The sequence below is a fragment of the Cydia splendana genome, chromosome 18 (genome assembly GCF_910591565.1).
Source record: "Cydia splendana chromosome 18, ilCydSple1.2, whole genome shotgun sequence".
Lineage (NCBI taxonomy): Eukaryota > Metazoa > Arthropoda > Insecta > Lepidoptera > Tortricidae > Cydia > Cydia splendana.
Genome location: NC_085977.1, coordinates 14792694 through 14813838, shown reverse-complemented (window position 1 = coordinate 14813838; position 21145 = coordinate 14792694). Strand labels below are relative to the sequence as shown.

At 39.1% G+C, this 21145-nt stretch overlaps 1 protein-coding gene and 2 long non-coding RNA genes across 3 annotated transcripts in view; 1 reads left to right on the top strand and 2 right to left on the bottom strand.

The window, feature by feature from the left end:
* Positions 1–21145, bottom strand: part of LOC134799171 (uncharacterized) — a 71016-nt gene that overhangs the window by 27679 nt on the left and 22192 nt on the right. The gene's annotated exons all lie outside the window — the stretch shown is intronic.
* On the bottom strand, positions 182–18707 carry LOC134799082 (uncharacterized). The gene is made up of 8 exons (XM_063771459.1): positions 18406–18707; positions 14429–18224; positions 13609–13800; positions 11843–11962; positions 11324–11410; positions 10355–10525; positions 1103–1291; positions 182–454 (listed from the first exon to the last, which is right to left on the bottom strand). Exons 1-8 carry the CDS (start codon positions 18531–18533, stop codon positions 377–379), a joined length of 4761 nt encoding a protein of 1586 aa, XP_063627529.1. The 5' UTR covers positions 18534–18707; the 3' UTR covers positions 182–376.
* On the top strand, positions 5348–7094 carry LOC134799170 (uncharacterized). The gene is made up of 2 exons (XR_010145342.1): positions 5348–6136; positions 6892–7094. It is a non-coding gene; the product is annotated as an uncharacterized LOC134799170 (long non-coding RNA).

Below are 21145 nucleotides of genomic sequence, written 5' to 3'. Positions count from 1 at the left end.
AAGAGAGTACCAGGCGGAGTATATTATTATACCATCAGTAGTGCGTATTACCCGTGACCGTGGCCTTATGACCAGTGAGTCCTCAATTTGGGAATAGAAAAAGTCCGTCAAACTCTAAATTGTTTTTTAAATAATAAACTCTCACTATTACTTTGGAAAATGGCTTAAAACAAAGACAAAATAATAGCAAATGTTTAATATTAGTTCACTTATAAATAAAACAAATACATTAAAACCAATTAACATTTTAATTAAACTTTAATTAAAACATTACGATCTAGTAAAGTAAATACATGTTCCCGTAACTAAAATAACCTAACACACAGTTAAAACAGTGCAAAACATCTACAACACTAAGTATGGTAGACGATAGAATTTACAAAATCATTTCTTTTAGTATGCTAAGTGGTATCTTCCATATGTACAAACTCCTGTCCTTGTATCCGGCGATGATCTGCAAAAAAAAATTACAAGTATTACAGGATTATCGTTCTTAATAGGAAAGGGGAAAATATTTTTACACAGGTTTCATACAAATTTTTAAATGCTCTAACTCTTATAATAATGAAAAAATCGAATATGGCTTAGGATTGAAATACATTATGTCATAACCCAGGGAGGAAAATGATGACTATGTTTGTATGGTGAATCGATCGTCCCCTTTCCTCGTAAGACGGTACTAAGCTCGTTGAGGAGTAGAATGCTAATAGTCGACCCCGGTGCGTCTGTCTGTATGTCTGTATGTATGTTCGCGATAAACTCAAAAACTAGGGCACTACTACTAAAGAACGGATTTTCATGCGGTTTTCATCTATGAATAGAGTAATTCTTGAGGAAGGTGTTTTCACCTATGAATATAAGAGTCATTCTTGAGGCAGGTGTTTTCACCTATGAATATAAGAGTCATTCTTGAGGCAGGTGTTTTCACCTATGAATATAAGAGTGATTCTTGAGGAAGGTGTTTTCACCTATGAATAGAGTGATTCTTCAGGAAAGTTGAGGTGTATAATTTGTAAATGTTTTGCGTAAATAGGTTTCACTACCCGTGCGGCGTCGCTAGTGTTTATATATTTTAGCCTCGGGCGCTCGTCTCTACTCGTACCTTGGTGCCGACGACGGCGAGCGACAGCAGCATGAGCCCCGGGCCGCGCAGCTGCGCGAGCGGCCGCACTCCCCCCTCGCGGTACACGTACACGCAGCCGTCGTAGCAGCCCGCGAAGATCAGCCCGCCCGTCGCGCGCAGGCACACGGCGCCCTTGCCGCCCGAGTGCGTGCCGCAGTGCGACCCGCTCTGACAATTATAACAGTTAGGGCTCATTTAGACGATGCGAGACCTCGCATGCGAGTTTCATTACATTGCGGTTTTTGATCGGTCGGTTGAATTGGCCGTAACCGACAGTCCGCAATGTAAGTAAAATCGCACGCGAGTTCACGCGCCGTCTTAATCAGCTCTTATAGTTCAAGTGAAACAGATATAGCAAGACTGCATCGCCCTATCATAGTCCTATCGCTATATCACAGAATAAATATATAATAGTACTACCGTACAGAAATGACACTTCTTACAAAAGAGAGAGCATCTCATACGCGAGAGTCTCTCATACGCAAAAGAACGTCAAGTGGTGCCAACGTGTAATAATTGCTCGGAGTAATGCGCTCAGCAGCGAACGGAGCCTAGAATGCCCGAAAAGATTAGCATTGCTGGCTATAATTATATACGATTTAGTTAGAGTGAGACAGCATTCTTAGTGCTATATGCGCTTCGCTACCTATAGCGAGCGTGCGTGAACTGTAGACGACAGCACAGAAGCTCCCTATTCATTGACGCGAAGCATTATGTCAAATTTCCATTTTTAGATCTAAGCCACTAGATGGCAGACCCTCCTATGCGAAATCACAGACTACATATATACAGACGCCGCCATCCCATACATTAAAAATGCGACCGCCTAAAAGCGCATCGTTACCAGATGGCGTCACTGAAAATGCGCTATTGCCTATCATGGACACGAGATGGCGCTGTGTCACATCCAAATCATAGAACTCCTAACGACATCTATACATCTTCATTGAAAGTTAGTAGACATATGCCGTTGCCAACGATTAGGAATAATCAACAGATGTCGCTTTATAGTGAATTTAATAAATCATGAATCTAGTTTAAAACTGGATCAGGCATGAGGGGTGGAAGGAAATGACCGAACAGGATAGTCTTATGAATCTTTCAGTAGGAGTAAAGAGAGTTAGGGCACTTAAGGAGTACAGGGAGGGAAGGGAGAGGCAGGGTACAGAGAAATAGCGTAGCCAAACGGTATAACCATAAAGTAATTTCGGAAAACGATACTGTGGTGATGATAATATTTATATATTATATGCTACATAAGTCTTGCCGAAACTATTTAAACCGGCTGAAAATAAATACCTGTCATAATAATTTTGCGCATGCTACCATTGGTGCATGGCAAAAGGATTAGACATTACTACTAGCGTAAGTCCGTGTATTTACCACCATGCCACTGGTACTTGAGCGTTTCTTTATATTTTTTTAATACAATTGCTCAAAAAGTTTAGTTTTTGTAGCTGCAAATCGTGCGTAAAGTTTGATTTTTTTTACACTAGTGCTAAAAAGTAATCTGAATGATACTTTTTAAATAAATGAGTATTATGCGAGACCCGCTTATTAATGACCCACCTGAACAACGCGCGATTGGGCATAAAGGAGTATTATTTGAGACCCAATAGTATTACTTACTTGAACAACGCGCGATTGAATGAAGCTGTCGTTCGTACACTGTACTTAATATAAATGAACGTATAAATGTAATTAATTAGATATATATCAATATTGTTTTTTTACATAATTATATGTTCTGAATTAATAATACAATTTTTCTTCAATTGGCATATGCTTACAACAGTGACAACAGAATCCACATTTTTGCCACGAAAGTAGACATGTGTAAGTAATGCTCGTAATATCACAAATGAGATATCTCTCGAACACGTAATATGGCATAACGTATCACTCCGAAAAATCAACCATCACTTCAAACATCACTCATTACGCGAGCGCGTACGATCGGGCGAAGCGCGCGTAATAGATTCGATTCAATATAGATTGACGCGCCGATATGAATGGTCAGTTCAAGTATATACACAGTGCGCGTAACGTATAATGCCACTTGGGATAGCGTCATGTTTTCTCGCCATGCCATCATTACTATGTTATCCAGCTCGCACTCGCACTCAGTGCTCGCTCGCTCTCGCTCTGCGATGCTTTCGGCTATACCGAGCACCGGCGCGGCGTAACGAGTCACGGTACAAAACGGAACGCGTAATAGATAGACGCGCCGATATAAGACGCCATACAGTGCTGTAGATATGCGCTGCGTGATGTAGGTGATAGCTGTGATGGTGCCATGTCGCGCGCGCCCTAGCGCTGTTCGCGTTCCGGCGATGTACCGAGTGATGAGTGATGTGATATCTCAGTGTACCATTACGTTTTCGAAAAAGTGATGTGATGTAGCATTACCTTTTGAAGCACTGGTTCGCGCATGTCTACACGAAAGCTTAAGTTATTTAATAAAAATGAGTGATTCAGACGATTTTGGAGTTAATTTAACGCCACCAGATGTCAAAGCAAAGGCATCTGTTGCAAGTGACAGTATACCGGGTGTGGCCTGTAACATGAGCAAATAATTAAAACATAGATTGTACTCCTCAAACGGTGACACTTTTGTTCAACAACTTTTAAACATTATGAAGTATTTAGACTCCCTATTTTTCATACAAAATAAATATTATCTTCAATGGACGCCATCGCCACGCCATATCATTGTGATTGATGTTGCTTGTCACGCCTTAAACATAACAAAATTCGCAATACATTGCGTCTTAGAATAAACTTTAAAGTGTATTAAAAATCAAACCCCAAGTTATTTTTAAAAGTAGCTGAACAAATGTTGGTCAGTATGAAGAGTACAGTAGGGCTACCGCCAATACCGAAAATCGTCAATTGCGGGCATTTTTCTCTGTCACTCTAATTACGCCTTCATTGGAGTAAAAGAGTAAGATCCCCGCAATTTGCGAATTTCGGTTTTCGCGGTAGCCCCTCAGCATACTGTTTAATTTTTTGCTCATATTACAGGCCACACCCGGTATTACGGAAAAATCGAAAGCATTATACATTGCTGCCTATGAACATTTTCCGCAATTGTATTAAAAAACATTGTTCGACACACGTGCGGAGGTGTCATTTTTTTTCACTCGTCCCGAGTCTTGACCCTCGCCTCTCGGCTCGGGTCAAGAAACCTCGGTACCTGCTCGTGCAAAATGACATACTTCTCGCACTTATATCGAAAACTACTATTTTTGCCATTTTTAGGGTTCCGTACCCAAAGGGTAAAACGGGACCCTATTACTAAGACTCCGCTGTCCGTCCGTCTGTCTGTCACCAGGCTGTATCTCACGAACCGTGATAGCTAGACAGTTGAAATTTTCACAGATGATGTATTTCTGTTGCCGCTATAACAACAAATACTAAAAACAGAATAAAATAAAGATTTAAGTGGGGCTCCCATACAACAAACGTGCTTTTTGACCGAAGTTAAGCAACGTCGGGCGGGGTCAGTACTTGGATGGGTGACCGTTTTTTTTTTGCCGTTTTTTGAATTATGGTACGGAACCCTTCGTGCGCGAGTCCGACTCGCACTTGCCCGGTTTTTTATATTGTGACCTTTTTTTGCCACTTTTGTCTTATTTCTACTCAAATTCACGAGCTCTTTCGATCCTAATGGGATAAAATACCTCAATACATGCTCAATTCACTCTTATCGTGCCTTCTAAAAATTTACGATACAAGTTGCATTGCAATAACTATAAAAAAGTAACTGATTTGACTAGTTCGAAAATACCCTATTGTAACAATAGGATGCGACGTTGTCGAGTCAAACTTTCGCTTCGCAGCAGTTTGGCAACGTCGCGTCTTGCTTTTATTTTTAAGCAACAGATTTGTACCATTGTATTTAGTACCTATACAAAGATATGTTTTCATAACGTTCCTTTTCAACTTCTACCATGGCAAAACCCGTACCTATCAAACCGGAAATTATTACAAAAGCATTTAAGTTTTGTTTTTATAAACTTTTTCTGTTGTAATTAGAATAGGTAATAAATATATCTAATCTTGCTTATATCGACCAGGCAGGTATTTGTATCACTAATTATGTGACCTTTAAGTATAGACAGACAACAGCGTGCACAGAAACGTCAAAAACGGCATAAAGTACTGATTATTGCTATTTTAAAATTAGTCCCCTACTTCAGGGTAATGTTATACGCCTGTTCCTTAAAAAAGCAGAACTGGACACTGAGGCATTTCATTATTTTGGAATGTAAGTACTATATAATATTATTTGTAGTCTTTTGGAATATCATATTTTATTTGAACTAATAATATTGTATAATAATAAATCATAAAAGCTCTATTTAGGGACAAGAAAGAACTTTCAACGGCAACACTAAAAATAAACTGTCACACACACAAAGTCGTCACGAACCGGCATCGCGTTTGATGGCTTTGCTTTGTTTCTGTTTATACAAACTTTTTAATTTTATATTATAGCTTCATTTGAAATATAGTACAAGTACGTAAATATAATACCTAGACGTGTCTTGCTTGGTGCAGTTACGTAGGTATGCTAAAAGGAACGTTGGAAGACCGATGCGGCGCTTTAAAGACTGTGCTAAGCGAGACATGTCCGCATTTGAAATCGACCACCATACCTGGGAAGCCTTAGCTAAAGACCGTGATGGATGGCGCAAGCGTGTAGTGGAGGGGAGAAGATTATGCGACCAAGCCTGGTTTAAGATAGCAGATAGCAGAAGGTGTCGCAGAAAGAAAGGACTGGAACCTCAGGTGGCATGAGCTTTCTCTGCCCAAAATGTGGGAGGTCGTGCCGCTCACGCATCGGCCTCCACAGTCACCAAACCCGTTGTCTAAACAGCAATGAATAAATCGTCTACAATAGACGGAAAGACCTGTGATGATGACGTGAATTGCCGATGTAGTAACGGAACACTACTAATCCTAAAATCTACATATTAATCTGACAGTGTCTACTGTTTGCCACTTCAGGTAAGTTTGTTTTGAATACAAAGGTTAATTAAATAATTTATCACCACACCAACTGGTAAAGGCCCTCTTGATTGTTCAAATACTAATGAGAAAATTGCATTTTTCCCACATGTGGGGCAAAGTAATCCGATCTAACTTTTTAGTTTCCTTATGTTAGCTGGTAGAATTTACTTTTAAATGATGATTTTGAATTATAAATTCTTTATAAGGTTCATGTGGATTTGATTTTTTGGTATTTTATAGTTGGTATTTTCCCTGCGTTGGCGTGGTGATATATTTTGTGTTTCATTAGGTGGCAATGTTTGTTTAACCCTCGTGCCTTGAATTCTCACAACGCTCAAGATTCTACTTCTCGAACCACTCGCTACTCTCATAGTTCAAATCTTCTGCTTGCTCGGGAAACAACATTAGCATGAGCGGTTAAACAACTGCTTTGCCCCCTTGTAAAACGAATAACTATTGTCAAGTTTTATTTTAACCCCCCATGCTAATATTGATTAGCGAAAGATTCCAAAGTATTTAGTGTTATTTTAAATAACACATGCACTGCGTGGGCTATCAAAATCGCTGCAGACTTTTCTTGGTCTAAATATATAATGGTTAGTGTTTGCCACTTAATGCAAGTGAAATTAAGCAAATGTATGTAATCAATTTGCAAACAGACTCCAATGTGAAGGCCAGCCACGCTTGTGACTGTGTATTAACTTTAGTGTGATATTACATTTTATATATAACAAATATGTTTCTGATTTCAGGACCCAGCCTCTAGCCACTAGAAGTAGCAATGTATGCAACAAGAGAGTGAAGATGAAATAGTCAATGCATCTCTGTACCACAAGTAAAATATTTTGAGTGGAAGATGGTTGAGATTGATTCCTGTATCGACGGACAGACACATGCTATGAAGATTCTCTTAAAAATAATAAAATACAATTAATAAATTCAATGTTTAACATGATAGTGACTTTATTTTGTCTACCCACCAATAACCAATTTGTTCAATGCTGGCGGGCAATGGCAATATACTTAAATATTTGATGTGGTTTGAGGCTCAATATTTTGACAAAGATGGCCAGCCACTAAAAAGTTTTAATCCTAGATTAGCCATTAGAGTGTGGCTACCAGTCTGATTTGTTAATTGTTATATAAGTACAGTCAGCGTCATATAGTAGGTAGCATCCAAAGTATTCAAATAGTTCGGTACACCATATTATTTGTATGGCGTACTGAACTATTTGAATACTTTGGATGCTATTTACTATACGACGCTGACTGTACTTAATTTAAACATATAATGAAATAAATTGTATATTATTTCTACGGCCTCCTAGCTAGTCATTAGTGACAGTGACCCTGCTCTGCCTATGAAGTAGGAGGTCCCGGGTATAAATCCTCATAGGACATTTATTTGTTTTTTAATTGTGTGTGTATATATTAATGGTCTATGCCCATTTGTCCACACCTCTTGTATGGCTTTGATATGATCATAAAATATGTATCTATTTACATTTACACATTGTATTATTGCTCTCATACATATACGGATATGTTTTCAGTGTCGGATGTCTCTTTTCTTTGAGCAAGTTTTTGTCACCTGCCCTGCTATTTAAACTGCTCAAGAATTTACAATGTTTTGTTACTAAGTATGTCGGTTAGTGTAAGGTGTAAGACTGTCCTAAAATATATGTATATATGAGGACAATTTTGCAATGCGTAAGGTTAAGTAAATAAATGTACAAACAGCAACACTGCTAATTGTACATCGGTGGACTTTATTAGCTTAATACAAAAGGCATAAGGTCCACCAATGTACAATTAACAGTGTGGGTGATGGTACCATGTAGGTTTAATTTATTTTAATTATTATCACGTTTCTAAGAACAAAAATTATATTATTATTTAATAATGTTGATAGAGTTCGACCACAGAAACTTTGCAGCGCAATAGTCAGTAAACGTCATTCTCTATGGTATGTGTTTGTCAAAATCGTTTAGGTAAATATTCGTTGTGTTTTGTGATGAACGGGAAAAACATGGTGAAACCTTACAAAATCGGCGTGCGGGAATTACTTTTCCGCGTGACGAATAATTTTACACTAGTAAAAAATCAGCACTAGGCAATTCAAGCTCAAAAACGACAATGTTTACAAAATTTAGAGTTGATGACGGGTAAGTGGAATGAAACATTTTAATACTTGCACCATATCTAAAGTCAGACCGTAAAAAGTGTGCAGCGATTTTGATAGCCCACGCAGTGCAAGTGTCATTTTAAACGTCAAAGTTCTATGAAATTATGACGTATAAATAACACTTACGCTGCGTGGGCTATCAAATCCGCTGCAAACTTTTATTGGTGCGACTATATTACATAAATAGATAATATATTATAATATTGGTTTAGACTAAGGTTTCACACCAAATTGAACACACCTAGTAGGTATAGGCATACTATTACCTTATGAACTTTCTCTAACATTTCGAAAAACCCATTGGTTCGAGGTGGGTTTTGAGATCGAAGTCCTCTAACCCACAACCTCCATGCTTATGCTTACGGCATGGGTGGCCTACTAGTTAAAGCTTAAATTTATTTTGAATGTATGTTTATTGTTTTAATGGTTTATTTCGTTTTTCCGAAATCCGAAGTTCGCGAATTGCGGGCAATTTCTCTGTCAATATAATTACGCCTTAATGGGAGTAAAAGAGAAAGATGCTCGCAATTTGCGAACGTTGGTGTTTGCGGTTGGCCCTCTGTACCTATTTACTGCTAGGCCGTCGCGGATATTACAAAAGCTCAATAATTTTGATGAAGCCAAATGTCATATTCTCACAAATCTCTCAATATTATTTATCAACATTTAGTATATGTATACATATTAATAGTGACATATATTGTTGGAATTAAACTTATTTAACCATAAATGCACAGCTTAAATTTTTCATAGACGGTAAATATGGTAGAAATTTCACAAGTATCAAGACTATTTAATCCATTTTCTGTGGTGTTGTCGCATACTGATTATTAAAAACTATTTTTTATCTAGCGCTGCAAAGTTTCTGTGGTCGAACATTATGATCAAGATCATTAAGTATGAGGATTTACCATAGAGGTACAATCATATAGAGATGACACGGGGGAGGGGCCAAACGACCGATCGAGATGCACTTATGGAAAATTCAGTAGGAGTAGCAGACAAAGCGGTATTATTGCTTGTCCTTGTCACAGTCGCACTTTTTGTTTGTTCCCCACCAAAAATTTAGTATGGTTTATGGTGGGCAACAAATAACCCGACCAAATTACGTAGATTGTTTTTGGTATGTTGTCAGGAATGTTAAAACGTGTTTTTAATATTGTCGCTTTGCGTATGTTTTGTCCCTCACGGAGGCACGCGTATAGCTCATCTATGTAATACTAGGTCTATGGGATTTACTACAGTGACATCTATTGATAGTTTTTCTCAAACAATCGAGCTATTTAGTGTGTTACAACGGCAAACTAACTGTCTAATAATGCGATAGATGGCGCTTAGAATAGTTCATGCCATTATTAACTTCTTTTTTCTGCGTCGATTTACTATGTGTAAATGGATGTTTTAAAACGTTTTTGTTGTAATATAGTAAATAAATTAGAACTATACATGTTAATTTAAAAATTGGCAAGATTTCAAATGACACAAATATCTATTTAGGCCCAATGGTGCTCTGAGTGACATCTCTTGAATTTCTGTGAAGCGAGGCTTGTATGGGTCGGCGACTCTTATATATATTTACTTTATGGCGAAATAGTGCCAGCGTGAAATGTAGGGGGCAGCACCTGATTAGAAGCGTGAATTGTTTTCGCTTTCGATTCTCACGCACGGTCTCTATATAGACAATTTGCATTATGAAAACATATTGAAGTCCTTTTTAGTCTACACCACAGAATAAATAATAGTATCTACTACCGTACAGAAAGGACACTTCCTACAAAACCGAAGTTTGACAGCGATTCAGGGACGAATCATGCTATCCCTTTCTAATGTATGGCACTATCCCTTTTGGCTATTTAGGGTTGTCAAAATTGAAGTCTTTATCTTTTATCTGTGGTCGTACTGGTCGTGCACGCAAAAAGACGTCAAGTGGTCCCAACCCTAATAATTGTTCGAAGCAATGCTGAGCCGAATGGAGCCGAGTTTGCCCGAAAGGAGGAGTTTCTCCTCACTGTCTACACTACAGTACTCACATTATAATCAAACACGTGTATCTGGTGGCTGGAGGTCCCGCAGTAGACCTTGCCCTCCTCGAACACGAGCGTGTACACCGTCATGCGCGGACCCTCTAGAGTCCGCATAAGGAGTCCTGTTTGGGCGTCCTTGATCGTCACGTTTTCGGAACGCGCTGCTACTAGCAGCACCTGAAACAAAATTGCACATTTTGTATGACCCTCAGACTTCACTTGTATAGTAATAAAACACAAAATGATCTATAGGCCGACCGTTTAACTCAGTCGTACGGCGCCCGCACCTTCCCCGCCACCCTTAGGGTCCGTTGCACTAAACTGTTCGTATCGTTAAAGAGTTCACTAAATTTTTATGTATGGAAAGTTTCATAGTGGCGCGCCGTGACGTTGATCAGTCTGTCAAATGTGGTCGGTGCAACTGGCCCTTAGTCGTCCCGCCCCGTCGCCCCCGTACCGCGCAGGCGAGGACTCAGTTAAGCGGTCGGTCTATAGTGAAATACTGTATTGTATAAACCAGGGGTTCCCAATATTTTTCATTTCTCATTTATTTATTTATTTTATTTTATAAGACACACCAACAGTACATAAACAAAGCAAGTAAAGTTACATAAGTACAGTAGACACGTATAATATTTATGCACCAATAACAGGTGTGCAACAGCATTCAAACAGTTCGAGGCTTTTACACTACTTTACAAACTATAACTATACATTAATAGGTTAAGTAATTAAGACATGCATGAAATACTACTCATGCTCTCACTGCGGTCGAGCGCCAAACTACCTCGGCAGAAATTAGTGCCTTTCATCCCTTGGTTAACAATCAACTATTCCGTCCGTGGCGCACTTCCAAATTTAAAATTAAATCTCGGCGCCCTAAACCCGTTAGGCTATATCAAATAGGTACATGATGAGGAGGATTTGTGTATAACGTCCAATGATATTTACTGATTATTTACTTATTGATCTTACCTTTCGTGGGCCCTCCTTCAGCGCGCGAAGGGCGAGAATCGACTGCTCCGAGAATTTCATCGTACTTCGCGGTATTAGCATGTTGTTCTGAAATGAGAAAACAGATTTAGGACACTTACTAGCCTGTTACCAAGTTTAATTTCTTATTTCTAGTTTTTTTTCAATAAACAATGTTATAAATGGGCAATTTCATTTTAACTTGTACTTTAAAGCGCGGCTTAGTCGTATTTCAGTAACGTCAAACCGTCACATTCCTGACAAAATGTATTTGTCAGGAATGTGACGGTTAGATGTGATTTGATATTGATTGTCAGTTTTGTGAAGATTGCTAACCAGCCGTTAATGGAACACAGTAAAGTGAAAATGTCCAAATACACAATATCATTCTCGCATTATTCCCGAGGTAAGCAGATGATCATCATGTTCTAGACAGGCTTGCCATCGTTGCATATAATGTGACGCAGTTCGCAGAACACATTCTGCCAAATGGAGACCAAGATCTAATCTATTTCTGCCTACCTTGCATTCATACTGCGTGACGAACCCCGTTCTGGTGCCCACGTACACGGTGTCCCACGCGCGGTCCATGGTCTGGATGGGGCTCAGCACGTTGCATTCCGGACCCTTCTCTAACCCAGTCTGAAAAAAAAAATCGTGACTATACTATATAGTTGGTCAAACCAATTTGTCAGTCAGTAACAACAAGGAAAACTGTACTCATCCTTTTCTTTTGGGTGCTAGTACTAGTGTAAGACAAAGAGAGTATGATTCTCTCTGTCTATGATTGGAATGAGACAGTCCTTTGACAAACTATACACACCCAACTTGTCAGTAGGAAAAGGCGCGAAATTCAAATTTTCTATAGGAAATCAAAACTTTTTTTAAATTTTGCCGCCTTGTTCTACTGATAAGGGTGGTATTGTCTCCAATTTCTTGGTCCAATGTGCATTGCATCTCACTCTCTCACTAAGCAAAATGTGAGACGTAAATACACACTGGATAGAGATATTGGACATATGGAATACCACCCTAAGCTCGCTGTGCCAGAGTATACCTATATTTTATTTTTTTATAGAACCTCCTTCCCATCCTATCCCTCCATTTATCAAACTAGGTGCAGTAATTTTTTCATAATTATCGGGGGGTCCGTGGGAATCTTAATGTGTTTCTATTGGGCCAGCGTTGGCCAGTCTGGGGGACGCATTTATGCGTTAGAGGGAGCAAGTGACATTGCTATATCATTCTACCGCATGGCTGCATCCCTTGTACTGGCCGGTGCTGGCCCATTGTGTACGGGGGCCTTAACAAAACACTCTAAAATAAATTGCATTCCTATGGTCGTTTCAGTAGCAATCTTTCAAAAATTGACTATTTCCGCCACTTGCACCGGTTAAACCGTTAACCCAGTCAAATTGTACTTGTAACCATAGTAACTCCAGGTTTAACCGGTTAACCCCGGGTTAGTGAATGGTGCAAGTGGCCCTAAACAGGTATAACATGTAAATGTAATTATATGTCAAAATGTAAACAATTTCAAACAATTCGCCTTTCTGCTGAGTGCTCATAAATAAATAGCATGCATTCAAATGATATAAGATTTTACAAGCTCAGCAATTTGCAACGCTTTGGAATGTTTAGTTGCATCAGTAAAAAAATAATGGTGTCAATTTCCGATGATTCCGCAGACACCGCTTGGTTGGCTTGCATGACATATCAAAATTAATTTTAACAAGCAGAGACTTCTGCGAACGATGCTATTAGTTCAAGTCTCACCCAAGGCAGTAATTTTTTCATTTTTAAATTTATGACATATCTATCTCACAATCTTGCTGTGTATAACCTTTTAATATTTGCCATAGCTTTTCGGTGAAGGAAAACATCGTGACGAAACCGGTCTAATCCCAATAAAAGGCCTAGTTTACCCTATATGTTGTAAGATCAGATGGCAGTCGCTTTCGTAAAAGCTAGTGCCTACGACAAATCTTGGAATTGGTTGCAAAGCTAACCCCAGGCTCCCAGCATGAGCCGTGGCAAAAAGCCGGGACAGCGGAGGATAGTGATTTAAGCTAATTGCGAGATCTACAGCTCATAGAGCCACTAGTAAGGATGTAGTGCATAATTATTTTCCATCGTATTTTCACGGAAACTTACGAACGTGCCTTGCTATTTCAGTAAGTCTCGGTACAAAAAGTACTGACATTGACTGAACTAGCATGACAAATACGAAATCCGAGAAAATACGATGGAAAACAATTATGCACTACATCTGTATTTAAAGTACTCACCTCTAAATCATAGTACCGTATCCTCGAGTCCAGAGAGCCGGTGTACACAGTGGTCCCATACTTCTCCTTGACGATGATCAGACACGTGACCGCCAAGTTGGACCCTCGCAATGTGGTCAACAGTTGACCATCGCTGTTGAAATGGTACACGTTGCCGTCTAAGCATGCGGCTACGAAGTTGTTGTCTATGGCCTGAAAAGATTAAAAACTTTAGTTTTCTTTTTAAAATTAGAAAAGAAAAAAGTCAAACGCAGAGGCATAGCTATGGGAAATAGACAATAAATAAATAATCTAATACCTTTAAACGAGCAATTATTGTTTAATGGGGGATATTACTGCAATGTTCTGCCGCCAGAGTGCAGCACTACCGACTCAGTAAATTCATAGACTAACTTATACATACTGTACCTTAAACTGTTTTTTGACAAGTTTTCACAGACAATAAAATATGAGATTGATGCATCAAGGCGGTTTGTTAACAAGGGCCTACCGGTAAACGCGAAAATCGTTTCTTGTTTCGCGGTAGGCCATGTGATTGACGTGACGTGTGATGTGTCATTGTGGTTTGTTTACTGTATGTGCCACAAAGGTGCCACCTACGCAGAGCTTTGCCTAATATTCCCTATTATATATATATATATTTCGGGGATCTCGGAAACGGCTCTAACGATTTCGATGAGATTTGCTATATGGGAATTTTCGGGGGCGATAAATCGATCTAACTAAGTCTTATCTATGTGAAAAACGCGCATTTTTGAATTATTATATGTTTTCCGAGCAAAGCTCGGTCTCCCCGATATTTCATTTAACATACACATACCTCTATAGCGAGCACAGCATCAGCATTTCCAGTGACCGTGATAGATTCCCGCTTCAGGGCCTCATCTGACGAATAGTCGAACATCTTACACTCATCCTCACATTGCCCCTCTACCACCACCACATCATCTGACGACGACTGACTGTTATCCACAATTATGTCATCACCTATTGAAACTCTCTCCGTCTCCTTCTCTCCTGACTTAACTTCACAATTGTCCCCGATAACTATATCTTCTGATACATCTAACATGTCTAACATGTCAGTAGGATCAACTGTCTGTTCTACGTCTGGCACTTCTATTACTACTTTTTGAGGTTCAGGTTCATTAACTTTCTCATCTTTCGTGTGTTGTGTCTCATCTTTTACTATAACAGCCTCTTTTGGTGGTTCATCTGATTTCTCAGATCTAGAAAGGTACTTGCTGAAATCCTCTCTAGTTAAAACTACTTGGCATTCTTTTAATGTGAAATCAGAGAGATTGACAGCAGGCTTGGTAGATTTAGTTTTCTTTGGAGGCTGTTTTTTAGCTTTAGATTTTTGTGCCTTTTTAGATTTGCTTTTCTTTGTGACTGGGGCTTCCTCTGGATATTCAAAATCGTCAAGGGATATGATATCTTCTAAAGGCCGGTCATCGGTAATAATCTGCTCTATTAATGATATGTTGGGAGCAGCTGATTTCTTGCTTTTATTGCGAACAGTAGGACTTTGGGAGCTTTTCCGTTGCCTCTCTAACGCTGCTCGACGTTGACTTCGTTTAGTCTTTTTAGGGGATTCAATGGGTACATCTTGCACACTCTCAAGTGCAATTTGTTCCAATTCCTCCACTGGAATACTGGTAAAATTATCCACTATGACGTCTTCTGATAAGCCGTCGTCATTAGTGTCATCCTTACCATCTTCATTTGGAGTAACATTTAAGACAGTCATACCCAAATTCTGCATAGCATTAGAACATGATTCTTTTGTCTCAATAGAATTGTATAGTTTAAACTTCTCTTGCAATAATACTTGTATTTCGAGATCAATTTCTTTCATCCTCTCAAAGGTGTCACTGGATTTTATTTGCGACTTTTCGATAACAACAGGATTTGTTTGAGTAGCTCTTGTTGCCAATTTTTTAACTTCTGTTTGGCATAGTCTTGATACTGAACTTTTGGACAAAGTTGTCTGTGTTTCTTTATTACGTGATTTATGAATCATTTGTGTCCCCACATTTCGTTTGATCACCTTGGTGGATTGTGGTGTATTTTTGTCAATATTATCTTCTTTTTTAGAAGCTGGTGCTTGTGCTGTATTTCTACGTGCTTGGTGAACATTGGAGACTTTAACTGGATGAGTCAGAAACATATCTATTGTCTTAAGCTTAGTCTTACTCTCCGTTTTGGGTTGTGATTCACTAGAACTATTATTGGTATCTACAGGGCTAACAATGGAATGACTGTTTGAGGAACGTTTCCTCTTATCTCCACCATCTTTCTTTTTTGGTGTTTCTTTCCTCTTAACATATTTATCTGAATAAGCTTTATCACTGGATTCAACAGTTTTACCATCGTTTGGTAACTCTTTTCCACTTTCGTCCTTAGAGAAAAATAAATTGAATATGGACTTAGCCGCATCACATTTCTTTTCTGTGGACTTTGCTCCACAATCATTTACATTTATGATAATATTTTTATTTAATATCTGTTTATTAGCTTCAGGACTGACGTCACTCTTTTTGCGCTTTTCTTTTCGATGAGAAGGCTTTTGATCAGTGGATCTTTTTCGAGAATTTGGCGCAATAGTAGTCTTGACTGTATTCGAGTTTTCTGACCTTAAACTTTCTTGGCTGTCTGTAACCTCTGGATTGTATTCATGCTTTACGTTCTCAGTATTCAATTCTTGATAATCATCTTTGCCTTGACTAGTGTCATGAATGGACACATCACTGTCATCTTTTTTCTTTTCGCTCTTTGAATGACTCCTTCTATGACTCCTCCGAGCTTTATTAGTGGAAGAAGATAATTTTAAGGGAGATTTAGCAATATTCAGTAACTGGTTATCAATTTCCTTTTTGATAGAAGCTGGATCTATTTCTGGGCTAAGCAAAGCTTCCTTTTTGATAGGTTTGTTTGGTGGAACATCTTTAACAGAGCTTATTAGTTCTACTTTTGTTATTTCATTGTCATTCTTGACAAGGTTTTTCTCATTAGCAGCCATATATTGTTTGTCCAATTCGGCTTCAATAAAATTGTGATCAACAGCAACATGATACTGCTTGTCTAAGTCTGCGAAAGGATCTTCTTCTTCAGAGAGCTGCTCTACATTCGCATTAAACACCGGTGGTGGAGTCACAAGCTTACGTCTTGCATCATTAAACCTATTCCGTTCTTCATCAATGCTGCGTCTCATTTGGATGCGACTTTCAGCACTTTGCTTCTTGAGCTGGCTGTAGTCACAACTCTTCCTAGCAGCTCTTCTTTCAAATAATTTAGCAGGCTGGTCATAGTTGTACTGCTCATTTTGCTCACGCCCCCTTGGACTTTCTGGAGTGTCCTGCTCAGGAAAATTGGTTGGTGAAAACTGCCTGTCTTCGTAGTAAGAGTGGTTTTCTTCTTCAGGGTAGTTTGGCAGTACATCATTACTGAAATCTATATTATCATATGCATCGTTATTAGGATAGTCTGTATTGAGAGCAAATTCTTCCGATGGGTAGTAATTAGGATCTTCGCCACCTCTTTCAAATCTCTGATCAAATTCGTCTAATTGCAGAACTTTGTTTAACTCTGCCATTACCAGCGGCTTGATATCTTCCAGCAAAACTGTATCCTGAGGTTCCAGGATACACTGCATTTGTTTTAAAAATGTATCTTCATAAATAGTATTGTTGTCATCATGTATAAACTCTGTACTTGAGCTACATAGCGACTTTTCTGCAACAGACCTCAAATGTCTGTCCAAGCTGTTTTGAGACTCTGTTATAAGACTGCTAATGGCATATTCAAACTTGGAAGATGAATTTGGATTGTCCATCAATTTATTAAGTTTTTCCTTGTCCATTTTGAACAACTGGTGAACAATTTTGTTTTTAATTTTATCACAATTAGACTGGGTGTTCTGTCTTCGTCTCTGTATCCTCTTTCTGGTCGGAGGTGTCTCTGGTTCACTTTGGTATAAGGTGGTTGACACTGCCTCGGAGTCTGTCCTCGGATTCTGATCAGGAGGAGGATCTGTATTGTTATGAGATTCATTCCGATTTAAAAGCCGTCGTCTGACAATATCTACAGTGTCATCAACAGAGCGGCTGAATGAATTCGAGTTGTCTATAGTCGAGGCTACATTTGTTCCGTAATGGTCAGATGAAGGTGGTCTATGGCTTGTAAAATTGGGAATAATGTTCCCATCCACATTGTCATGGTATTGGCTTGGTCGTCTGTGACCTCTGTCATCATAACTAGCCCTCCTATCTTCAGTTGGAGGGTTAGTCCATGGTGAAATAGGATGTTTCCCATAAGGTTTTTGAGTATGAGGCGAATTAAAGTTTTGTCTATGGTCTACATCACCCATACTATTAATGTGACTCTGGTCATTTTTTCTGGTCTCACAGTAACTGACTAAATTTTTGTAATTATCACTGGTGTCATCATTTCTTAAATGGGGCGGTTGATAGTTATACCGGTCAGTGGGCCCTGGAAATCGAGGCCGATTATCGTGCGGTCCAAATGATCGACGGTCAACTCCTCGCATTCGGTGGTTTGGTCCCATGTAAGGATTGTAATGTTGTCCTCCTCTGTTCAATCTTGGCCCTCCATATCTTTAAACAAAAAATTACAGGTTTATAATCTCAAATTTTTACAACAGAAGCTTAACTAGTGTTTTATTACAATAAGATGAAGGCAGAAAAACGTAAGTAAATAAAAAAATTCAGGGCACGTTTTAGGCGCGCAATATGATGCAATCCAATTATTTACTGTTTAGTGTTTATTTTGACTTACTTGGTGGGTAGATCTAGTAGAGGGTATTGTTGGGGAGGTCCATGCCGAGGCACACCGCCTCCGCGAGGCCAAAAATGTCTTGGATTTTCATTGCGCCATCCACCGATGCCAGAATGACCTCGCCTCATTTTGACGGTTTTACCACATATTCAACACGGAAATGAGAAATAATACTATTATTTATGGAGAAACGTTATATTATCGTCGAAACTTAGATATAACGCGTCAATAAACAAGTAATCCCGCTTAAATAATAATAAAAATACAGCAAACGTTTCCGTCAATCCGTATCTACCAACCAATTTTTTTTTAATTTGTTGATAATTTGACAGTTATCAATGTTGCCATTGTATCGAATGTTTTTCTCGCAATCGATTTAGAATCGAGTTGTTTAAAAAAATGTTTCGTGGTTGTAGTTGTATCAAGCCTTCTCCACACTCGTGCGCGAATCGCGGCGCGAAGCCGCGAACGCGAGTGTGGAGTCGATTTTCGCAGACAGCGAAATAGAGTCCACACTCGCGTTCGCGGCTTTGCCCGCGATTCACGCGCATAGTCTGGGGGGGGGCTTCAGGCTTTGATCAGGCCAAGTTGTTTTAGTTTAGTGCAAATCCCATCTATCTATACCTTAGAGGATATAACCAACGGAGACGCCATGTCTAAAATTTTCGGTACAAAATAGTCTGCCGTTTTTTGCGGGGGAGGGGCACATCAAATGTATAGGTACGTCATGTCAGATAAACGTCAGTCCATACATATGGTTGACAAGTTGTTGACCATTGGCCGCCTATTTTCGACAGAGGGGAACGCCTGTTAATGGCGGCTCCATTGTTAATTACTCCGAGATCTATACATATAATAAAGCTGAAGAGGGTCGAAAGTCTGTACATGGAAGATATTCGAAAAAAAGTTGGCTGGGGATACTTAGAATCGATAACAGAACACGTTCCAACAGTTTTTAGAATTTTTGTCTGTTTGTCTGTTTATCTGTTTATCTATTTGTCTGTTTATTTGAACGCGCATCACGTGAAAACGGCTGAACGGATTTTGATGCAAACTTTACTAATCTGTCAAGAACATCCCCGGCCAGGTTATAGGCTATAAAAATTCAACCCCTAAAAGGGGGGGGTAGCCACAACACTCGACTGACTTAAGTTTGCCCCTGAATCTTATGGCGCTACTTAGGAAGGAGAGGCAAACTTCAAATATGTGCTACCACTACAGAGTACCCTGGTAAACTAATAGATGGCGCTGAATTTAATACGTGTTGACATGAATAAGCCACCGAGGAAGGATTTTGCCAAATTAACTCTAAGTTTAGAAGAGGGGGTATGGATATCAACAAATTTAATTGAATAATTATGTTGATTTAATAATACAACAAAATTAAACGACAGTAAATTAATTGCCCCTCATTGCACAGTGCCATCTTTTGGGGAACTGAGTAAACATTAAGTAATCAAGAAAACTAAAAATGAGTTTACATAGTTACGTAGTGGTAAAATAAACACACATATCAACACGCGTATAATTGCATAATTATTTAAAATTATTAATTTTCTCCGTCATGAATTATACCTAATCGTAATTATATCGCATCCATATCAAATCCATATTCATACGTATCGCCGGCCACGAAGGTGGGTACTTTGAAAAAAAAAAACATTGACCTCTGTCCATAGTCTAATAAAACATGGTCTTCCATTCCCAGAGTGACACGGGCCTACGTCACAACAACATGGCCGCTATATATAGCGCTATCGCATATTATCATATAGCGCTGTCGCATGATGACGTAGGCCCGTGTCAGTTAGGTGACCTAGAAAAGACGGGAATGGAGTACCAGGCGGAGTATATTATTATACCATGACCTCTGTCATTTGCAGTGCCGGATTAACCCTTTTAAGCAAAATAAGCACTTGCTTATGGCACCACGTCTAGCGGGCACCAAAACCGTAGGCAAAATAAGACCCTTAAATATCGAGCCCTATGCGAAGCTAGGCTGATAAAAAACTGTCCCATCCCTTCTCTGTATGAAATCCTGGATTCGCGCCGGGATGGGACTAAAAGTAAAAATGTAGAACTGTCTATCAAATTGCGTTTTTTATATCGAAATATTTTCGCGCTCGCTTCGCTCGCGTTTTCAATAACTTCCTAAGGTATGATAAAGGTGACATTCGGGTGGCGACTGCAGCAGCATTATTCTGTTGCAACGTTACTGCTGCAGCACTGTCAATTTTCGTGATAAAATGATGTGACTGATTTCCATACTAAAAGTAAAAATGTACAACTGTCTATCAAATTGCGTTTTTTATATCGAAAAATTTTCGCGCTCGCATCGCTCGCGTTTTAATAACTTCCTAACATATGATAAAGGTGACATTCGGGTGGCGACTGCAGCAGCATTATTCTGTTGCAACGTTACTGCTGCAGCACTGTCAATTTTCGTGATAAAATGATGTGACTGATTTCCATACTAAAAGTTAAAATGTACAACTGTCTATCAAATTGCGTTTTTATATCGAAAAATTTCGCGCTCGCTTCGCTCGCGTTTCCTATAACTTTCTATTATATGACAAAGGTGACATTCGGGTGGCGGCTGCAGCAGCCTTACTCTGTTACTACGTTACTGCTGCAGCACTGTCAATTTTCGTGATAAAATTATGTAACTGATTTCCATACTAAAAGTAAAAATGTACAACTGTCTATCAAATTGCGTTTTTTATATCGAAAAATTTTCGCG

What these genes read in the sequence shown, in the direction of transcription:
- LOC134799082 (XM_063771459.1), bottom strand. Translation starts at nt 18,533, where the DNA reads ATGAGGCGAGGTCATTCTGGCATCGGTGGATGGCGCAATGAAAATCCA. An exon ending in CTACTAGATCTACCCACCAA is followed by an intron (nt 18,225 to 18,405) that starts GTAAGTCAAAAT and finishes TTTTGTTTAAAG; the next exon opens with ATATGGAGGGCCAAGATTGA. An exon ending in TGAAGGAGGGCCCACGAAAG is followed by an intron (nt 10,526 to 11,323) that starts GTAAGATCAATA and finishes ATTTTGTTTCAG; the next exon opens with GTGCTGCTAGTAGCAGCGCG.